General features: G+C 39.8%; 4 protein-coding genes across 7 annotated transcripts in view; 2 read left to right on the top strand and 2 right to left on the bottom strand.

The window, feature by feature from the left end:
• The window catches only part of LOC6725491 (eye-specific diacylglycerol kinase), a 110,819-nt gene extending 105,507 nt beyond the window's left edge, over window positions 1-5,312 (bottom strand). For 2 of the 3 annotated variants that reach the window (XM_039296896.2, XM_039296897.2), the window contains exons 1-2: window positions 4,587-5,312; window positions 4,091-4,347 (exon numbers count right to left, since the gene is read on the bottom strand). In XM_039296896.2, the coding sequence (XP_039152830.1) occupies window positions 4,091-4,347; window positions 4,587-4,616 (287 nt within the window). In that variant the 5' untranslated portion in view covers window positions 4,617-5,312. The remainder of the gene's footprint in view (window positions 1-4,090; window positions 4,348-4,586) is intronic. The other variant, XM_039296898.2, reaches the window with a different exon arrangement.
• An 800-nt stretch (window positions 5,313-6,112) lies between these two features.
• On the top strand, window positions 6,113-7,989 carry LOC27206345 (protein enhancer of rudimentary). 2 transcript variants are annotated; one of them, XM_016172544.3, is made up of 3 exons: window positions 6,116-6,280; window positions 6,752-6,837; window positions 6,949-7,989. In XM_016172544.3, exon 3 carries the CDS (start codon window positions 6,955-6,957, stop codon window positions 7,267-7,269), a length of 315 nt encoding a protein of 104 aa, XP_016038609.1. In that variant the 5' UTR covers window positions 6,116-6,280; window positions 6,752-6,837; window positions 6,949-6,954; the 3' UTR covers window positions 7,270-7,989. The 2 variants fall into 2 exon arrangements, with proteins under 2 accessions (XP_039152839.1, XP_016038609.1); XM_039296905.2 differs by lacking the exon at window positions 6,752-6,837 and having other exon boundaries at window positions 6,113-6,280.
• Window positions 7,990-8,932: 943 nt separating this feature from the next.
• Window positions 8,933-10,665, bottom strand: LOC6740034 (protein MAK16 homolog). The gene is made up of 4 exons (XM_016181058.3): window positions 10,531-10,665; window positions 10,413-10,459; window positions 9,537-10,347; window positions 8,933-9,128 (listed from the first exon to the last, which is right to left on the bottom strand). The coding sequence occupies exons 1-4, from the start codon at window positions 10,543-10,545 to the stop codon at window positions 8,973-8,975; spliced, it is 1,029 nt and encodes a 342-aa protein (XP_016038607.1). The 5' UTR covers window positions 10,546-10,665; the 3' UTR covers window positions 8,933-8,972.
• A 1,401-nt stretch (window positions 10,666-12,066) lies between these two features.
• Window positions 12,067-13,551, top strand: LOC27207325 (uroporphyrinogen-III synthase). The gene has a single exon (XM_039298016.2). It carries the CDS (start codon window positions 12,284-12,286, stop codon window positions 13,115-13,117), a length of 834 nt encoding a protein of 277 aa, XP_039153950.1. The 5' UTR covers window positions 12,067-12,283; the 3' UTR covers window positions 13,118-13,551.
• The last annotated feature ends 381 nt before the right edge of the window (window positions 13,552-13,932 follow it).

Here is a 13,932-nt window from a genome sequence, read left to right as displayed (position 1 = left end):
TATGCAGCAATAAAGTAATTCATCATATTTCCCATTGAAAAGAAACTGTAGCATACTTTCAGATGCCACAAAAGTACCATTAGCATTTAAATAATATTGTTGCCTACACTTAGAGACCTTTGAAAGTTATTTCCCCTTATTTTTCACCTTGTTACAAACTGAACGTAAAACCGGTTAGCTTTTTCAAATGTTAGCTAACACGGTAGCACTGCGATGGTCACTCCAAGAACATTTTCCACATTGTCCATTCGATTTGCTCTATCCACATTTGTGCCTTCGCAGAGCAGCAAATAATGCTGAAATGGGTCAGCGATTTTCGGGGGCGACATTGTGACGATAGGAAGGAAGCCCTTCGCACGTGCTGCTCACCTTTGATAAATCGAATTGTGGGGGGGTGGGGAGGTGGGGCATTGGTCATAGGTGATTTTGCCACGTCGACAGGAAACGCCTTACTCAATTGAGGTAATCAAGTGCTCGTATTACCCAAATTGTGATTAAAACTATTTCCTGTGATTTGGTCATTTTTCCATTCGATTGGCCATTCGATGCTGTGATTGCTTACTTTTGGCTCTTCAACGTTGTTATTTTATCGTTTTTCAAAGCTAGCTTGTTTCTATCTTATCGCATCCTATCAAATTATAAGTTAACAATTATTGGCTTAGCTGCTTGGCTGCGTTTCCGCAAAATGCACCGCAACCCGCCCGTTTTTGTGCCATCTTTCCCATTTGTTTTTCACTCAGCTCATAAAACCATAAAAAAATAAAATTTAAATGAGCTAAGCCCGCAACGAGCGCGATTTAATGAGCCATTTCAATGCCGCGGAGCCTCTGGAATTGTTTCCCAACCCAAAACTGGCGCGGAGTATCAACATTTTTTATGCATTTATCCGAACATTTGTTTTTAATAATGTTGTAAAATAAACAAAGCGAAAAATAAGGAAAGGTTTGTTTTTTTTTTTTGCATATGCGAGGCAAAACATTTCGTTTTAAAACCCAGCCGTAAACATTTTTTACACAAATTATTATAATTAATTTAAGTGGAACAAATCTCCATTGTTTGAAATCCATCAGCGAGGCGACGGTAAGATATAAGTTTTAAAAGCTATCGAAATAATAAGTTACACAATATCATAATAATATTTAACTATAAGTCTGCCAGCAAGACAAATTGCCAGGCGAATAATTAAGTCTCTGATTAGTTAAAAAAAGGTGCATTATTAAAAGGTCTTAAATTCTGTTTCTCGACTTGCAATAATAAATCTTCCACTTCCACAAAAGTTACAATAACAACAAAAATAAATAAATAAAAAACAGGGGTCAAACTGCCAATTATTTAAGTGCACCTTAATTGAAGTCGTTGCACTAACGATAATTTGAAATTCGAGTAAGCAAAAAAGAAAAAAATAATAAAAAAAAGAAGAAAAAACCAGAAACGTGTGTATGCTGATGAATTGCTTTTTGCGGAGCATGTGGACGACGGTCATTGCCAAGGGCGCGATACTTTTGCCGGCAACTGTGACGAAAACAGCGGCAATTAAAAAAAAAAAGGAAAAATATGAAATATTTATGTACATATGTATGTCTATATATGTATGTATGCCAACGAAAAGGTGTCAACTCAGACAACCTTCAGACAACAATAAAAATCGGCGACCAAAGAAACCAGAAACAATTGGCCAAAAAAGCAATCGGAAGAAGCGAGAAAATCAAAATCAATCTCAATGGCAACGAATTTTTGATGCTCTTTAAAATAAGTAGTAGAATATAATAGAATAAGTAGTATTATTACCTTATTAATATCTAAAATATTAAGAATCTGTCAGTTAGCTTCGCAGAAACAAAGCTCTCAAAAACCTTTTGCCAAAATGCTATAAACCCTTAAAAAACCCCGAGTTTCTTAGTTAACCCAACCTTTTCGCACTAAAACTTTGATGTACACTGATTCTTATCAGTTGAATGACCGCCTGCGAGTTTGGTTATAAAGTTTTTTTATGTTGGGCCAAAAGGCAACGACCAAGTCGACGAGCTTTTTTCGAGGCGGCAAATTCCTAATGCAGAATAAATAACGCATAAATACAAATCCACGATATCAGCCAAATGCGGTAGCACGATAAAATAAAACAATAATCATAGCCCAGGCGGTCGTGTGTTAACCGCCAGTAGAAATGCGAAACAATTACGCCAAATGTGGACAAACACAAAACGAGCAAGCAAAACGCTCGTAAAACGTAGCAACGAAAAAAGAACAACAGAACTAGAACACTGTAGAATAACAGATACCCATTGTTCTGTTCATATAATTAAAAATGAACTATTTCAATCAATAATTGTTTCCAAAATTTGAATGCAAATCGATTGGGATTTAAGAAACAAACTCAACGAGGTATTACATTCCAAATTTGGGTTATTATTTTTAATGTTTTGATCAAAATACAAAAAATTTAATTCACAAAAATCTGGAAAACAATTTTTGGCAAAAAAATGAAATTTTAAATTGGCTTTTTTGCCTATAACTTGACTAAAAATGGTCACAGAGCAAAAAGGAGTACCATTTTGTACTCCTTACAACCAATACTAACAACCCTTTTCACTTTTAAACTGATTTTGTAAAATTAATTTTTGGCCAAATTTTCGCATTTTTTGTAAGGGGTAACATCATTAAAATTTGCGAAAAATGGCAAAAAATTACAATTTCGAAGTTTGAATACAGTTCGCCAGGAAATTTTGTTACGAGTTCAACGAGATGCCATTATTTTCAATGTTATGCTCAAAATACCGATTATTTATTTTACAAAAAATCAGGGAAACGATTTTTTGCAAAAAACTAAATTTTCATGTTCGCTTTTTTGGCTATAACTTGACTAAAAATGGCCACACAGTCAAAAAAATTACCGTTTTGTGCTCCTAATTACCAATACTAACCATCCCTATTACTTTTGGAAGGACTTTGAAAAATTAATTTTCGGCCAAATTTTCGCATTTTTTGTAAGGGGTAACATCATCAAAATTTTCAAAAAATGGACGAAAAATAGAATTTAGTTTTTTGAACACAGCTCAATTGGAAATTTAATTACGAGCTCAACGAGGTATGACATTCCATATTTGGACAATTTTTTTTCATGTTCTGATAATAAAACGGATTATTTATTTCACAAAAAAGACAAGGATCGATTTTTTGAAAAGAGTCAATATTTCATATTCGTTTTTTCTGTATAACTTGGCTAAAAATGGTCAGAGAGCTCTTATAAATATCGTTTTTTACTCCTAATCACCAATACTATCTATCCATAACATTTTTTGACGGACTTAGTAAAATTAATTTTTGACCAAATTTTCGCATTTTTTGTAAGGGGTAACATTATCAAAATTTGCAAAAAATGGACGAAAAATAGAATTTAGTTTTTTGAACACAGTTCAATTGGAAATTTAATTACGAGCTCAACGAGGTATGACAATCCATATTTGGAGCAATTAAACCGAATGAATTGTAAAAATAACAGATATAAGAATGATTGTTTAAAACATGGGTATTGTTTAACTGTCATTATAAATATAAAACTATCTGGTTGTTAAAAAATGTTTATTTCCCATCCGGGTTGTGGGAAATTAGCGACGCACCTTAAAACAAATAACAATACGCCTACAAACAAAGTCGTTTATAATAGATACACAGCTTTTGCACACTTTTGACGATAAAAACGATGATGTTTCAACACATCAGGGGCGCCCACGTTCTTATCAGTTGAGAATGTTCTTTACTTATCGGCGCCGTAAAGCAAACACTTTTCAAAAACGAGCGTTAAACAAGACAAATTATTACAGATGCCTAGATTCGATAATTGTAACCTAATTGTTTAAATTAAAATACAAATCCCAGTTTGAAAGCACAAAATTGAAATGAAGTCGATTTCTCCATTTACAAAAGCTTGAAATCTCCATTTGGAAATTCTAATTGGTTTGCTCTCCATCTTTCCTGCTCCCCCCACTCTCTTTCACTTCCAATTGGGAATGGGGACTAACAAAATGGAATCAAGTTCAAGGCCACGATCGATTGATTGCCATCTCTGTCGCACTCGTTGAATGTGACTCACCTGCTGATTGGAATGAAGCTGCGCTGCTCCTCCTCTGCCGGCGTTGCCTCCTCGTCGACGTTGGCAGATTCAGCGACCTCTGACGTCACGGGGCGGTAGATCAAAGGCTTCACGTTGCGTTCGAAATCGTCGAGAAAAACGACATCGTGCACGGGAATGATGCGGTGATCGGTGACGTTAAAGTGCAAATCCCGAAAGGGGCCATTGAAGAGGCAGCGCAGCGGTGACGTCACCAGCACAGCATCCTCCGGAGGTAACTGTAAAATAATATGTATACAAGTAAAGAATTTACCGATATAGTTTTATATCAAATCAAATACACCGCTACAAATCTCGTGCAAACATCAGATAAGATATAGATAATTATCGCATAATATTTAAACAAACCGCAGTCAAGTGAAACATAGAATGACTAATCAATTTGATAATAACAACTAACAAAAAATAAAACACCATTTAGTAAGTTTAGAAAACTAGTAGTGCGCACATTTTTTACCTTGATTTTGCCATTGGTCGCCGAGAACATTGAGATTTCGAGATTTCAGCGATAAGAGATGAGCAACAAAATCAAATGAAATGCAAGAAGCAACGCAGATACAACACCCACACATGAATGATCGTGCAACGGTGTGCGCAGAACAGAGAAGACGAAGCAGAGAGACGAAGCAGAGGCGACAAATTGGACACGCGTGCGTCGCGTTGGTTGGATTTTGTGTTTTCTTATTCGACTACAGCTACTGCTTTTGGTGCTACTTTAACGGTGCTTCCCATTTCGCAGCCTTTATTATCTTCTTTTCGCAGGGCTTCGCTTTCAATTTACTGCCTGGTTTCATTTAACTTCGCTGCTCTTCTACTTCATTCATTATTTGATTTGTTTACGTTGCTATTTCCCAATTTGTTTGCTTCTTTTCACTTCATTTTCTTTCAATTAGGACGCACACAAGCACACAGGAAAAAAAAAACGAGAGACACGAACGAACGCCACTTGCACAATTGAAAATAACAACAAATTAATGGGAACGCGCGAAACACGGGCTGCTGCGGCTGCGCCTTCACTTTTCACTAAAACAAAAAGCACGTAAATAAAATTGAGACGAGATTTTGCTTTTTGTTGTTGATTTCTTTGCCGATCGCTCTGCCGCCGACCGACTGCGCTGCCCGCGACGCCGCGCTCTTCCAATTGGTCCAATTGAGATCAAACAGCTGGTGGGCACTCGGATCGCCGATTGCCGCTGTCTGGCAGCACTGGGCCGTGAGCAAAGTGGCCAGACTGCGAGAGCTGGCGATGGGCGATAGTTTTATTTCATTTACAGTAACTTTAGACTTAATATTAAATAAAACACTAAATAAAGTACAGATATGCTTTTAAATATGCACGGTAAGTCAAAGTGATTTTACATTAAGTATACTTTATAAAGACAATAATTTGTTGATGGGCGTTAGTTTTATTCTAAATAAAATAAATTTAATACCTTATGTTTATACATAACAACAAAATAAAATGCAAAAAATTTTCAAAAAAAAAATTAATTTTTCAGAATTTTGCATAATTCACTTTAAATTGACATTATAATTATAATTTTATTATATAAAATAATTTCTGTAGACATTGTAATATTATTTTGATTTAAAATGAACTGAAGACTATATATTGCATGATTTACGCCAAATTAAATAAAAATAAGCATTGAAAAACATGCTTTCTACTAAAAGGCATTATATAAATAACGTGTGACTATATATAAAAAATAACATAATAATAACAAATAATGAACATACAATGTTGACGGCCTATACATCTATGTTACTTTAGAAAGCTGAAGACATGATATTGAATCAAATACACCAAATGATATGCAAGTACAAATGCAATGCAAATACATTGATAGAATTAAGTATAAATTGTTAAGTACTCTATGAGTGGTATATGGGTCACACTTGTCATTTACTTTGGTAAATATTATTTAACAGAGGATATTAAATAAAAGATTTTATTACTAATCGATATCTTTCGATTACTTTGTCACGGAGAGTCACGCCGCGCAGAGCTCATCTCTAGCTTCAGCCTCCTCTTCGAACCGATAGAACTGGCAAAATTACAAAAAAAAAACGAAGCAAGCGCTGATTTTACTGAATCTCCTCACTGAATCGGCATAATATCATACTCAATATAGTTCGGCGCCTGAAGGGGTAAGTTGAACACTGAACGGGAGACATAGGAATTATTTAAAATTCGAGAAAAATCGGGAAAATTTAAGAAAAACAAGTGATTGCATACAGTTAGTTACACACACGCGGCGGCCGTTATACACCTTGTACATGTGTGTGTTCGCGCTTCCGAATGTTTGTGTTTTAGTGTAGCGGCATAAGCGTGCATTAACTTGTACAAATACGCATTTCTCCATCGCTTCGCACTCAAAGTACCCGCTTTCCATGCTGGAAGTGCCATCTTAGTCTATTTCCCAGTTGCGAATTGGAAAATCAAAGAGCGTTTTGCTGACCAGCATGTGTGCGCTTGTATTGGTGTATTGGCGGCGAGTGCGAGCGAGATGGGGCGATGCGTTGCACGCAGCAGCATAGCTTCCTTCTCTTTCGTTTTTGTTTTTTTGTTGCTGACAGCTCTATTTATGCTTCTAATAAATATTTATGCAATTTTTGCAGAGCTGGCGAAGTAAACATCAACTTCGAGAGTCTCGGAATCTTTCGGACTTTGCTATAGGAAAAAAGCGCTTGATAAGAAAAAGGATGTAAGTGATGAAGATGAGCAATGAAACGCACACACTAGTAACCCACGGCCAGCATACATATATACACTCCTCCATAGACAGATCACCAATGTTCCCATCTTTGCCTTGCAGATCACCATGTCGCACACCATCCTACTGGTTCAGCCGGGTGCTCGTCCGGAGACCCGCACCTACTGCGACTACGAGAGCGTCAACGAGTGCATGGAGGGCGTGTGCAAGATCTACGAGGAGCACCTGAAGCGCCGCAATCCGAACACGCCGACCATCACGTACGACATTAGCCAGCTGTTCGATTTCATCGACACAATGGTGGACATCAGCTGCATGGTGTACCAGAAGAGCACCAATACCTATGCGCCCTACAACAAGGATTGGATCAAGGAGAAGATCTATGTGCTGCTCCGCCAGGCGGCATTCAGTTCCAATACCTAAGGGGCGACGACGCGACGAGAAAGATACATACATCAACCAAATAACACGATGATGCATGCACCAATGCGTGCAACAACACCAACCACAACAACACGTTGATGCATGCAGCAACGCGTGCAATACCACAACAACACGAGGATACATGCAACAAAGCGGGAAACAGCAACCGCAACAACACTAGGATACATGCAACAACACGAGGATACATGCAACAGCGCTGAACACAGCATCCAGGATTGTCAACGCCCACAACACCATAACACCAATAACACCAACAACACCAATAAGATGAAGAAGGAGGAGGAGATGTGGGTGGGGCTTCGACTCCATTGGGAAATGCTGCTATCGACTAGATCGCCAAATGACAGCAACGTTTTTGCAACAAAACGCAATGCAAAAAAGGAAGGAAAAAAAAGTAACACAAAGAGAACGATAAACTGTATAACTTAGAAATGGAAAACTTACTTTTAACGTACTAATATATATATATATATACACATATATATATATAGTCATATATGTATATACACCCAACTGACAACTGTGTGTTTCTGATTTTTAAGGTTGTTCTTATCGATAGCGAACTGTTTGTTTGTTTGTCTGTCTGTTTGTTTGTTTGTAAACCGAATGGCATTTGCAAGTGTGCATTTTTTTTTCGTGTGTGCTAGCTTAAGTCTGCAATCTGTCGAATAATAAACCAACACAACAGGACACACTGAACATATATGCATACATATTTGTACACCACTGCTACCCTGTTAAATACTCGATTTCAAGTTAGTTAAACAAAGCGCACAGTTGAAAGGTTTTCAACAACTTTTAGCCACCTTTGCCGATTTTGCACACCGTTGACTTTGCGGCGTTTTAACGGCCTGTTTAAGCAAAACAGAACCTTTGGCCGCGGATGCCAAATGACCTTGAGTTGCAGGGGGCGGGGAAGGGGAGGGGGATGGGGCTGCTCCGCCAGATATCCAATCCCCCATACGATCGGATAACGAACTTGGGTCGCTGAATCGCTTGGCCGCACTGCATTGAACTTGGCGTGCGATATTTAATTAGCTCCGCGACAGCATTTTGTTAAATATATAGTATATATATATATGCACATTTAGTGGCGACTTGTGGATGCTGCTTACTATTGAAATATTGCCACGCGTTAACCAGCAATAAACATAGTGTTTATAGTTAGCCATTATATTTGCTGAATATTAATGATCACTAGATGCTAGATAAGCTCATTATTCAGACAAATATATTGGCTAAAAAATGAGCATTTGTTTATGACTACAAAACCACAAAAATATGTAATATATATATATATATGTATATATTTAATGTTTGATTGAGAAAAAAAAAGATTATCGCCTATAATTTCTCCTATTTAAAGTAAGTCGCTTTTTACAGGGTATGCAATAACTGCAGCTGTGTCGAAAACGTTGCCTAGTTTTTATAGAATATTTTTCAAAACTGGTTTTATGCATTGCCCACTTTCAATGTCAGTGTTGTTAGCCAAACCCAACTTTTTTGGCCAGAAAGCAAAGCGAGTGGAAAACATGATGAACTGCATCCTGCAACCAATTTTTTTGTGTTTTCCTTTTTATGTAAAATACTATTCCTAACCGACGTTACAAATGTAGTTGGCTAAACAATAAGCGTTAACAGCTAAGTGGATGAGCATGGGGGAATATTTATTGTGGACCTGGCTAATGGCGCATCTGCCGCTGTGCCTCCTTCTCCACCTCATACTCGTACTCCAGATCCAGTTTGGGCTTGGAGCGGCTGCGTCGACTGCTGGCCGCCGGCGATTTCTTGTCCTTCTTCGCCTTGCTGGCGGATTTCTTGGCCGGCACTTTGGTGTCCTGTTAGATGCAATGGTTCGTTTTAAGTTCGTTCGGCAATTTGAATTTAGTTTCTATTTTTCTTTTGGCAATTTTCTGGAGCTGTTTGTTAGCGCGCACTGAATGGAAACCGTCGCAACTGAATGAAAAGCGGCGCAACGACGCTCGAAAGCTCTCCCACAGCCAACTCGGTGTTCTAAGCTCCCAGCGGGCAGAACTCGTTTGCTATTACTAATTATGGTAATTTCGAAAGGTGGCAGGATTTTCGAATAACGTGTGCAACTATTTGCAAGCTCAAAATAGTAATATTACTAATATACAAGAAATATATCTCAATATTATGAGAAATTCATTGAAAAAGGATTTAGAAATACCAGAAAATTGCCAAAAAATTAGAAAAAAACCCTGATACATGACCGGAAACACTACCTCAATATCATCAGCATCCGCATCGTCATCCTCGTCGGACTCCTCGAAATCGCTGCCCACCTCGACCTCTTCCCGCTTGCCGGAATCGCTGTCGTAGTCGTCGTCCTCATCCTCGTCGTCATCATCCTCATCCTCATCCTCCTCATCGTCCGTATCGGCCTCGACGAACTCCTCGTCGAGCAGGGATCTCTGCACTTCGTCAGCTTCGCGTGAATCGTCGGCGTCCACCTCCATTTCGCGCTCCAGCTGCTCATCCTCGTCCTCGTCGTCGAGCTCCTCCTCATCCTCGTCCACGCGTTCCGCCTCCAGAGCCTTGTTGAAAGCGGTCTGCGAGAAGTTGTAGATGTCGCGATAGGTGCCATTCTTCAGACGATCCATCAGCGCCTTCTCGATGTGATTGTCGATCTTGGCGGCCACCAAGGCCTTCTCCTCGCGCCGCGCCTCCCGTCGCTCGATCTTCGTGGACAGGGGCACAATGAGCTTCTGGCGGCGCAGCTTCAGGCGACGCATACGGATCAGATATTGGGTGATCTTGAGGAAACGCTGCTTGTTCTTGGCGATCATGTATTTGGGCCAGAACACCAGATTCTCGTTGATCTGTTCGATGGCCTTCTCGAAGTTTCTGGACAACTTGATCCTCTCCCACAATTTGCTGGGCATGTGCGCCCTCTCCGCCGTCTTGATGAACAAATAGATGATGCCCTTCTCCTCGCGAACGGTGGCATATTGCGAATTGGCCAGCGGACAGGTTCTGCGGGTGCACAGACCCGTGAGATTGTACTCATGGCGGCAGAAGGTGCGTGTGTCGGTCCTGTATTATATAGATTGCATTAATTACACATATTTCTACACATTTATTGACCGCATTTAACTCACTTCACTTTGTGCGAGCAGAAGGACTTGTTGATGATGCTCCAAACCACCTGGCAAATGGATAAATGATAATTCTGATTAGCCCACCAGCTCGCTGCGTATTCATACACCTGCTACTCACATCGTCGTGCTGCATGGCGCCGTTTTGTTATCAAATAAATGCCTCCAATCGAATAAAACAACCAACTTATTTTGGAACACGTGCAAATTCAACTGACAATATTGCGCTATCGATAGTTGTGTGCCGCCGGGTTGGCCTTATCGATAGCACCGCTGACAGTGCAATCGCCAGGGTGGCCAGATGGCAAAGAATTCAAATCATTCCTTATATCCCAATTTCCAATTAATTTTGAGCAAAAAAACTCACTTTTGTGCGTTACTAGCTTATAAAATTAGTACAAGTTCTTTATTTTCTTTATACATTATTTAAGTATCTTCATCCAGCTGGCAAATGAAATACAATTTGTTATTACAATCAAATTCGGACATATATTGGCGATCCACCACAACGCACGATTTGCTGTGATTGGTTTTGAAATTATGTCTTTGGAATATTGCTGATGGCTTTCCCGAGGCCAGGGATACGAACTTCTTGGTTTTCAAATCATTTATACCCGTCCAGTACCACCAGTACTTCAATCTCGCCTGAATGGTATTAAGTTCCTCTTGGTTTTGAAAAGCCGCCAAGAAACCGCCGAATTCGCGACATGCAGCTGCCGCATCAGTCCAGGACTTTTCCACATTATTTTCTATATAGAATGATCGCTTGCCAATCAGCTCAAACTTCTGCGGCAGAGGCTTCACTGTAGTGCTGGAATATATCTCAAACATGCTTTCGATTTTGTTACTGGAAATTTGAAATTGGTTTTTCATTCTATTCCGAATGGCTTCCAGTTCGGCATTTTTTTTGCTGTGCAACTTCATTTGCTGGCTGTATAAATCCGTTTCTTTGTGTGAAATCGATAATATTCTATCCAATTTCAAATTGATTTCACTTATTAAATCAATCATCGAAAGCTGATTGGCCAGACAGGTTTCTTTATCCAGTGGCTTGCCCAAGGATCCACGCAAAATCAGTGCAATTAATATCACAAAACATGAAAGCTTCAGCATTTTAAGCACCACTGAAGTAAAACTTTTAAATACTATGTAAATAATAAACTTTTAAGTGAAAATGTATTATTACTCTGCGTTGTCGCATTGATCAAATCTAAAATAGTTCTGAAGTACTCCGATGTATATTCTGCTCGAAATCCGTAAAAACTCTTGATTCATTGGAAAAATATCTGATAAGGAATTCGAGAAAATACCCATGAATAAGTTAAGTACTCATGATTAATTTGTATTAATATGTGTGAGAAGATATTCTTACTGTTATTCTTACTGGCTTTCAATAAAGCGAATGTACAACTGAATAAATGTTGCAATCAAATGAAATATTTTAAATATAACAACGATGTGGCCACTCTTGCACAGTCGCCAAAACAGCTGATTATAAAAAACAGCATATAATGAGTAGAAATAAAAAAAATAAATAAAGCGAATAAGTTTTCTTATTTTTTTTTCTTTTCTACAACTTCAAAACAAAAATTTAGTTAAATTTAAAAATATCTCCCGCACAGTAATGCCGCTAGCCCGACGATCTGGCAGCCCTGCGGACAGCCGGCAAGACAGCTGATTAGAGCGAGACAGCACGAGGCCTGCTGTTGCACAAAATTCGACTCTTATTTATATATTTTTATTTTCGCAATAAAAGGCGCAGCGAAGGCGGCCGCGGTGGGCGGGGCAAGTAAGCGCAGGCGAGAAACTCGACAAAGGAAAATTCAGCCCACAGTGCGCCAGAGCCAAGTGAACAACGGGGAACAGCAAGCGAGATGACGAGTCGCCAGCGAACTGTGATCATATTCAAATCGGAGTCGGAAAGCAGCGATGTGTACGCGGAAACGCTGGAGAAGCACGATTTCAATCCTGTCTTCGTGCCCACACTGAGCTTTGGCTTCAAGAATCTGGAGGAGCTGCGCGCCAAGCTCCAGAATCCGGACAAGTATGCCGGCATCATATTCACATCGCCGCGCTGCGTGGAGGCGGTGGCTGAATCCCTCAATCTCGGCGAGCTGCCCGGCGGTTGGAAGATGTTGCATAACTATGCCGTCGGCGAGGTGACCCACAATCTGGCGCTGAGCACCTTGGACCAGCTATTCACCCACGGCAAACAGACGGGCAATGCCCGGGCACTGGGCGACTACATAGTGGACACGTTCGATGGATCGCGGGCCCTGCCGCTGCTGCTGCCGTGCGGCAATCTGGCCACCGATACGCTGCTCTCCAAGCTGGCCGAGAATGGCTTCTCCGTGGACGCGTGCGAGGTGTACGAGACGCGCTGCCATCCCGAACTGGGCGCCAATGTGGAGCGGGCACTGGAGATCTACGGCGAGTCGATCGAATTCCTTGCCTTCTTCTCGCCATCGGGCGTCAATTGTGCGCAGCAGTACTTCACCAGCCGCCAGCTGTCGATGGACAAGTGGAAGCTGGTGGCCATCGGGCCGAGCACACGGCGTGCCCTCGAATCGCTGGGCCAGAAGGTCTACTGCACCGCCGAGCGGCCGACGGTGGAGCATCTGGTCAAGGTGCTGCTCAATCCGCAGGATAGCCGGGAGCGGCTGCTCAAGGAGCGCGAGCGGATGGCCGCCCTCGAGAATAACAATTAAGATAAGATTCCTCAAGCCTGCGCAGCTCCATCAGCTAATGGAACCCGACACATCCAGCATCCAAGTGGAGATCTTATGAGCTGAATCTTGTAGTAACTATGATCCCACACAATCTGTAATTTCCTTTTATAACCACGATTAAGCATAAGATTTTCTATCATCATAACAAATCCCATTTCAAATTTTTAACAAGTTATGTAGAAAATTCAGAGCAAATTGGAAGGGTTATCTTTATAATTTCTACTTCGATTTGAAATCCAAGGATGGGTAATTAGTTTCCTGATCGAAACGTAAAAAAAGACTCATGGTTTGTTTGTTTTTTTTTTTCGATTGACCTCCGAGCGAGTACAAAATTAGCGGCATGAAATGCCGACGTCTTTATTTTCTGTTTACTATTGGATTAAGCTGAATAAATTGTTTCTTTTCTAAATTTAGTTGGTCGTCTTTGTGGGTCAAATAGGAGGTGGCAGCGAAGTAGAGTAGACTTAAGCAATTACATTTAAATTTAAGCAATTTGCTTTGGAGTTTTCAATTGAATCTATAAATGCACTTTTCAATTTTTTTGTATTTTTTTGTTACTTTGCTAGCAAAAAAGGACTTTAAAAAGAATCTTTTTATTTTCTAGAATTATTATTGTTAAATAATTTGTTATTTACAGATATTGATTAAATATAAAAGGAAAAAAGGAATAAAAGGTTTTTTCAAATTCAATAATAAATATTTAAAAATAATTCGACTTTTAAAACTGTGCAAACCGTGGCAACGCTTGGCTTGAAGATTTACACGGCGCTGCCAGATCGACCATTTGCGAAGCG

The sequence above is a fragment of the Drosophila simulans genome, chromosome X, assembly GCF_016746395.2.
Source record: "Drosophila simulans strain w501 chromosome X, Prin_Dsim_3.1, whole genome shotgun sequence".
Taxonomy (NCBI): domain Eukaryota; kingdom Metazoa; phylum Arthropoda; class Insecta; order Diptera; family Drosophilidae; genus Drosophila; species Drosophila simulans.
The sequence above is the reverse complement of the archived record's forward strand: the minus strand, read 5'-3'. Positions and strand labels throughout refer to the sequence as shown.

Bases quoted from the DNA above. Each gene is read 5' to 3' on its own strand.
- LOC27206345 (XM_039296905.2), top strand. From the start codon at position 6,955: ATGTCGCACACCATCCTACTGGTTCAGCCGGGTGCTCGTCCGGAGACC.
- LOC6740034 (XM_016181058.3), bottom strand. The intron at 10,348-10,412 runs GTGAGTTAAATG...TATATAATACAG, and splicing joins TTCTGCTCGCACAAAGTGAA to GACCGACACACGCACCTTCT. The intron at 9,129-9,536 runs GTAGTGTTTCCG...TGCATCTAACAG, and splicing joins CGGATGCTGATGATATTGAG to GACACCAAAGTGCCGGCCAA.
- LOC27207325 (XM_039298016.2), top strand. From the start codon at position 12,284: ATGACGAGTCGCCAGCGAACTGTGATCATATTCAAATCGGAGTCGGAA.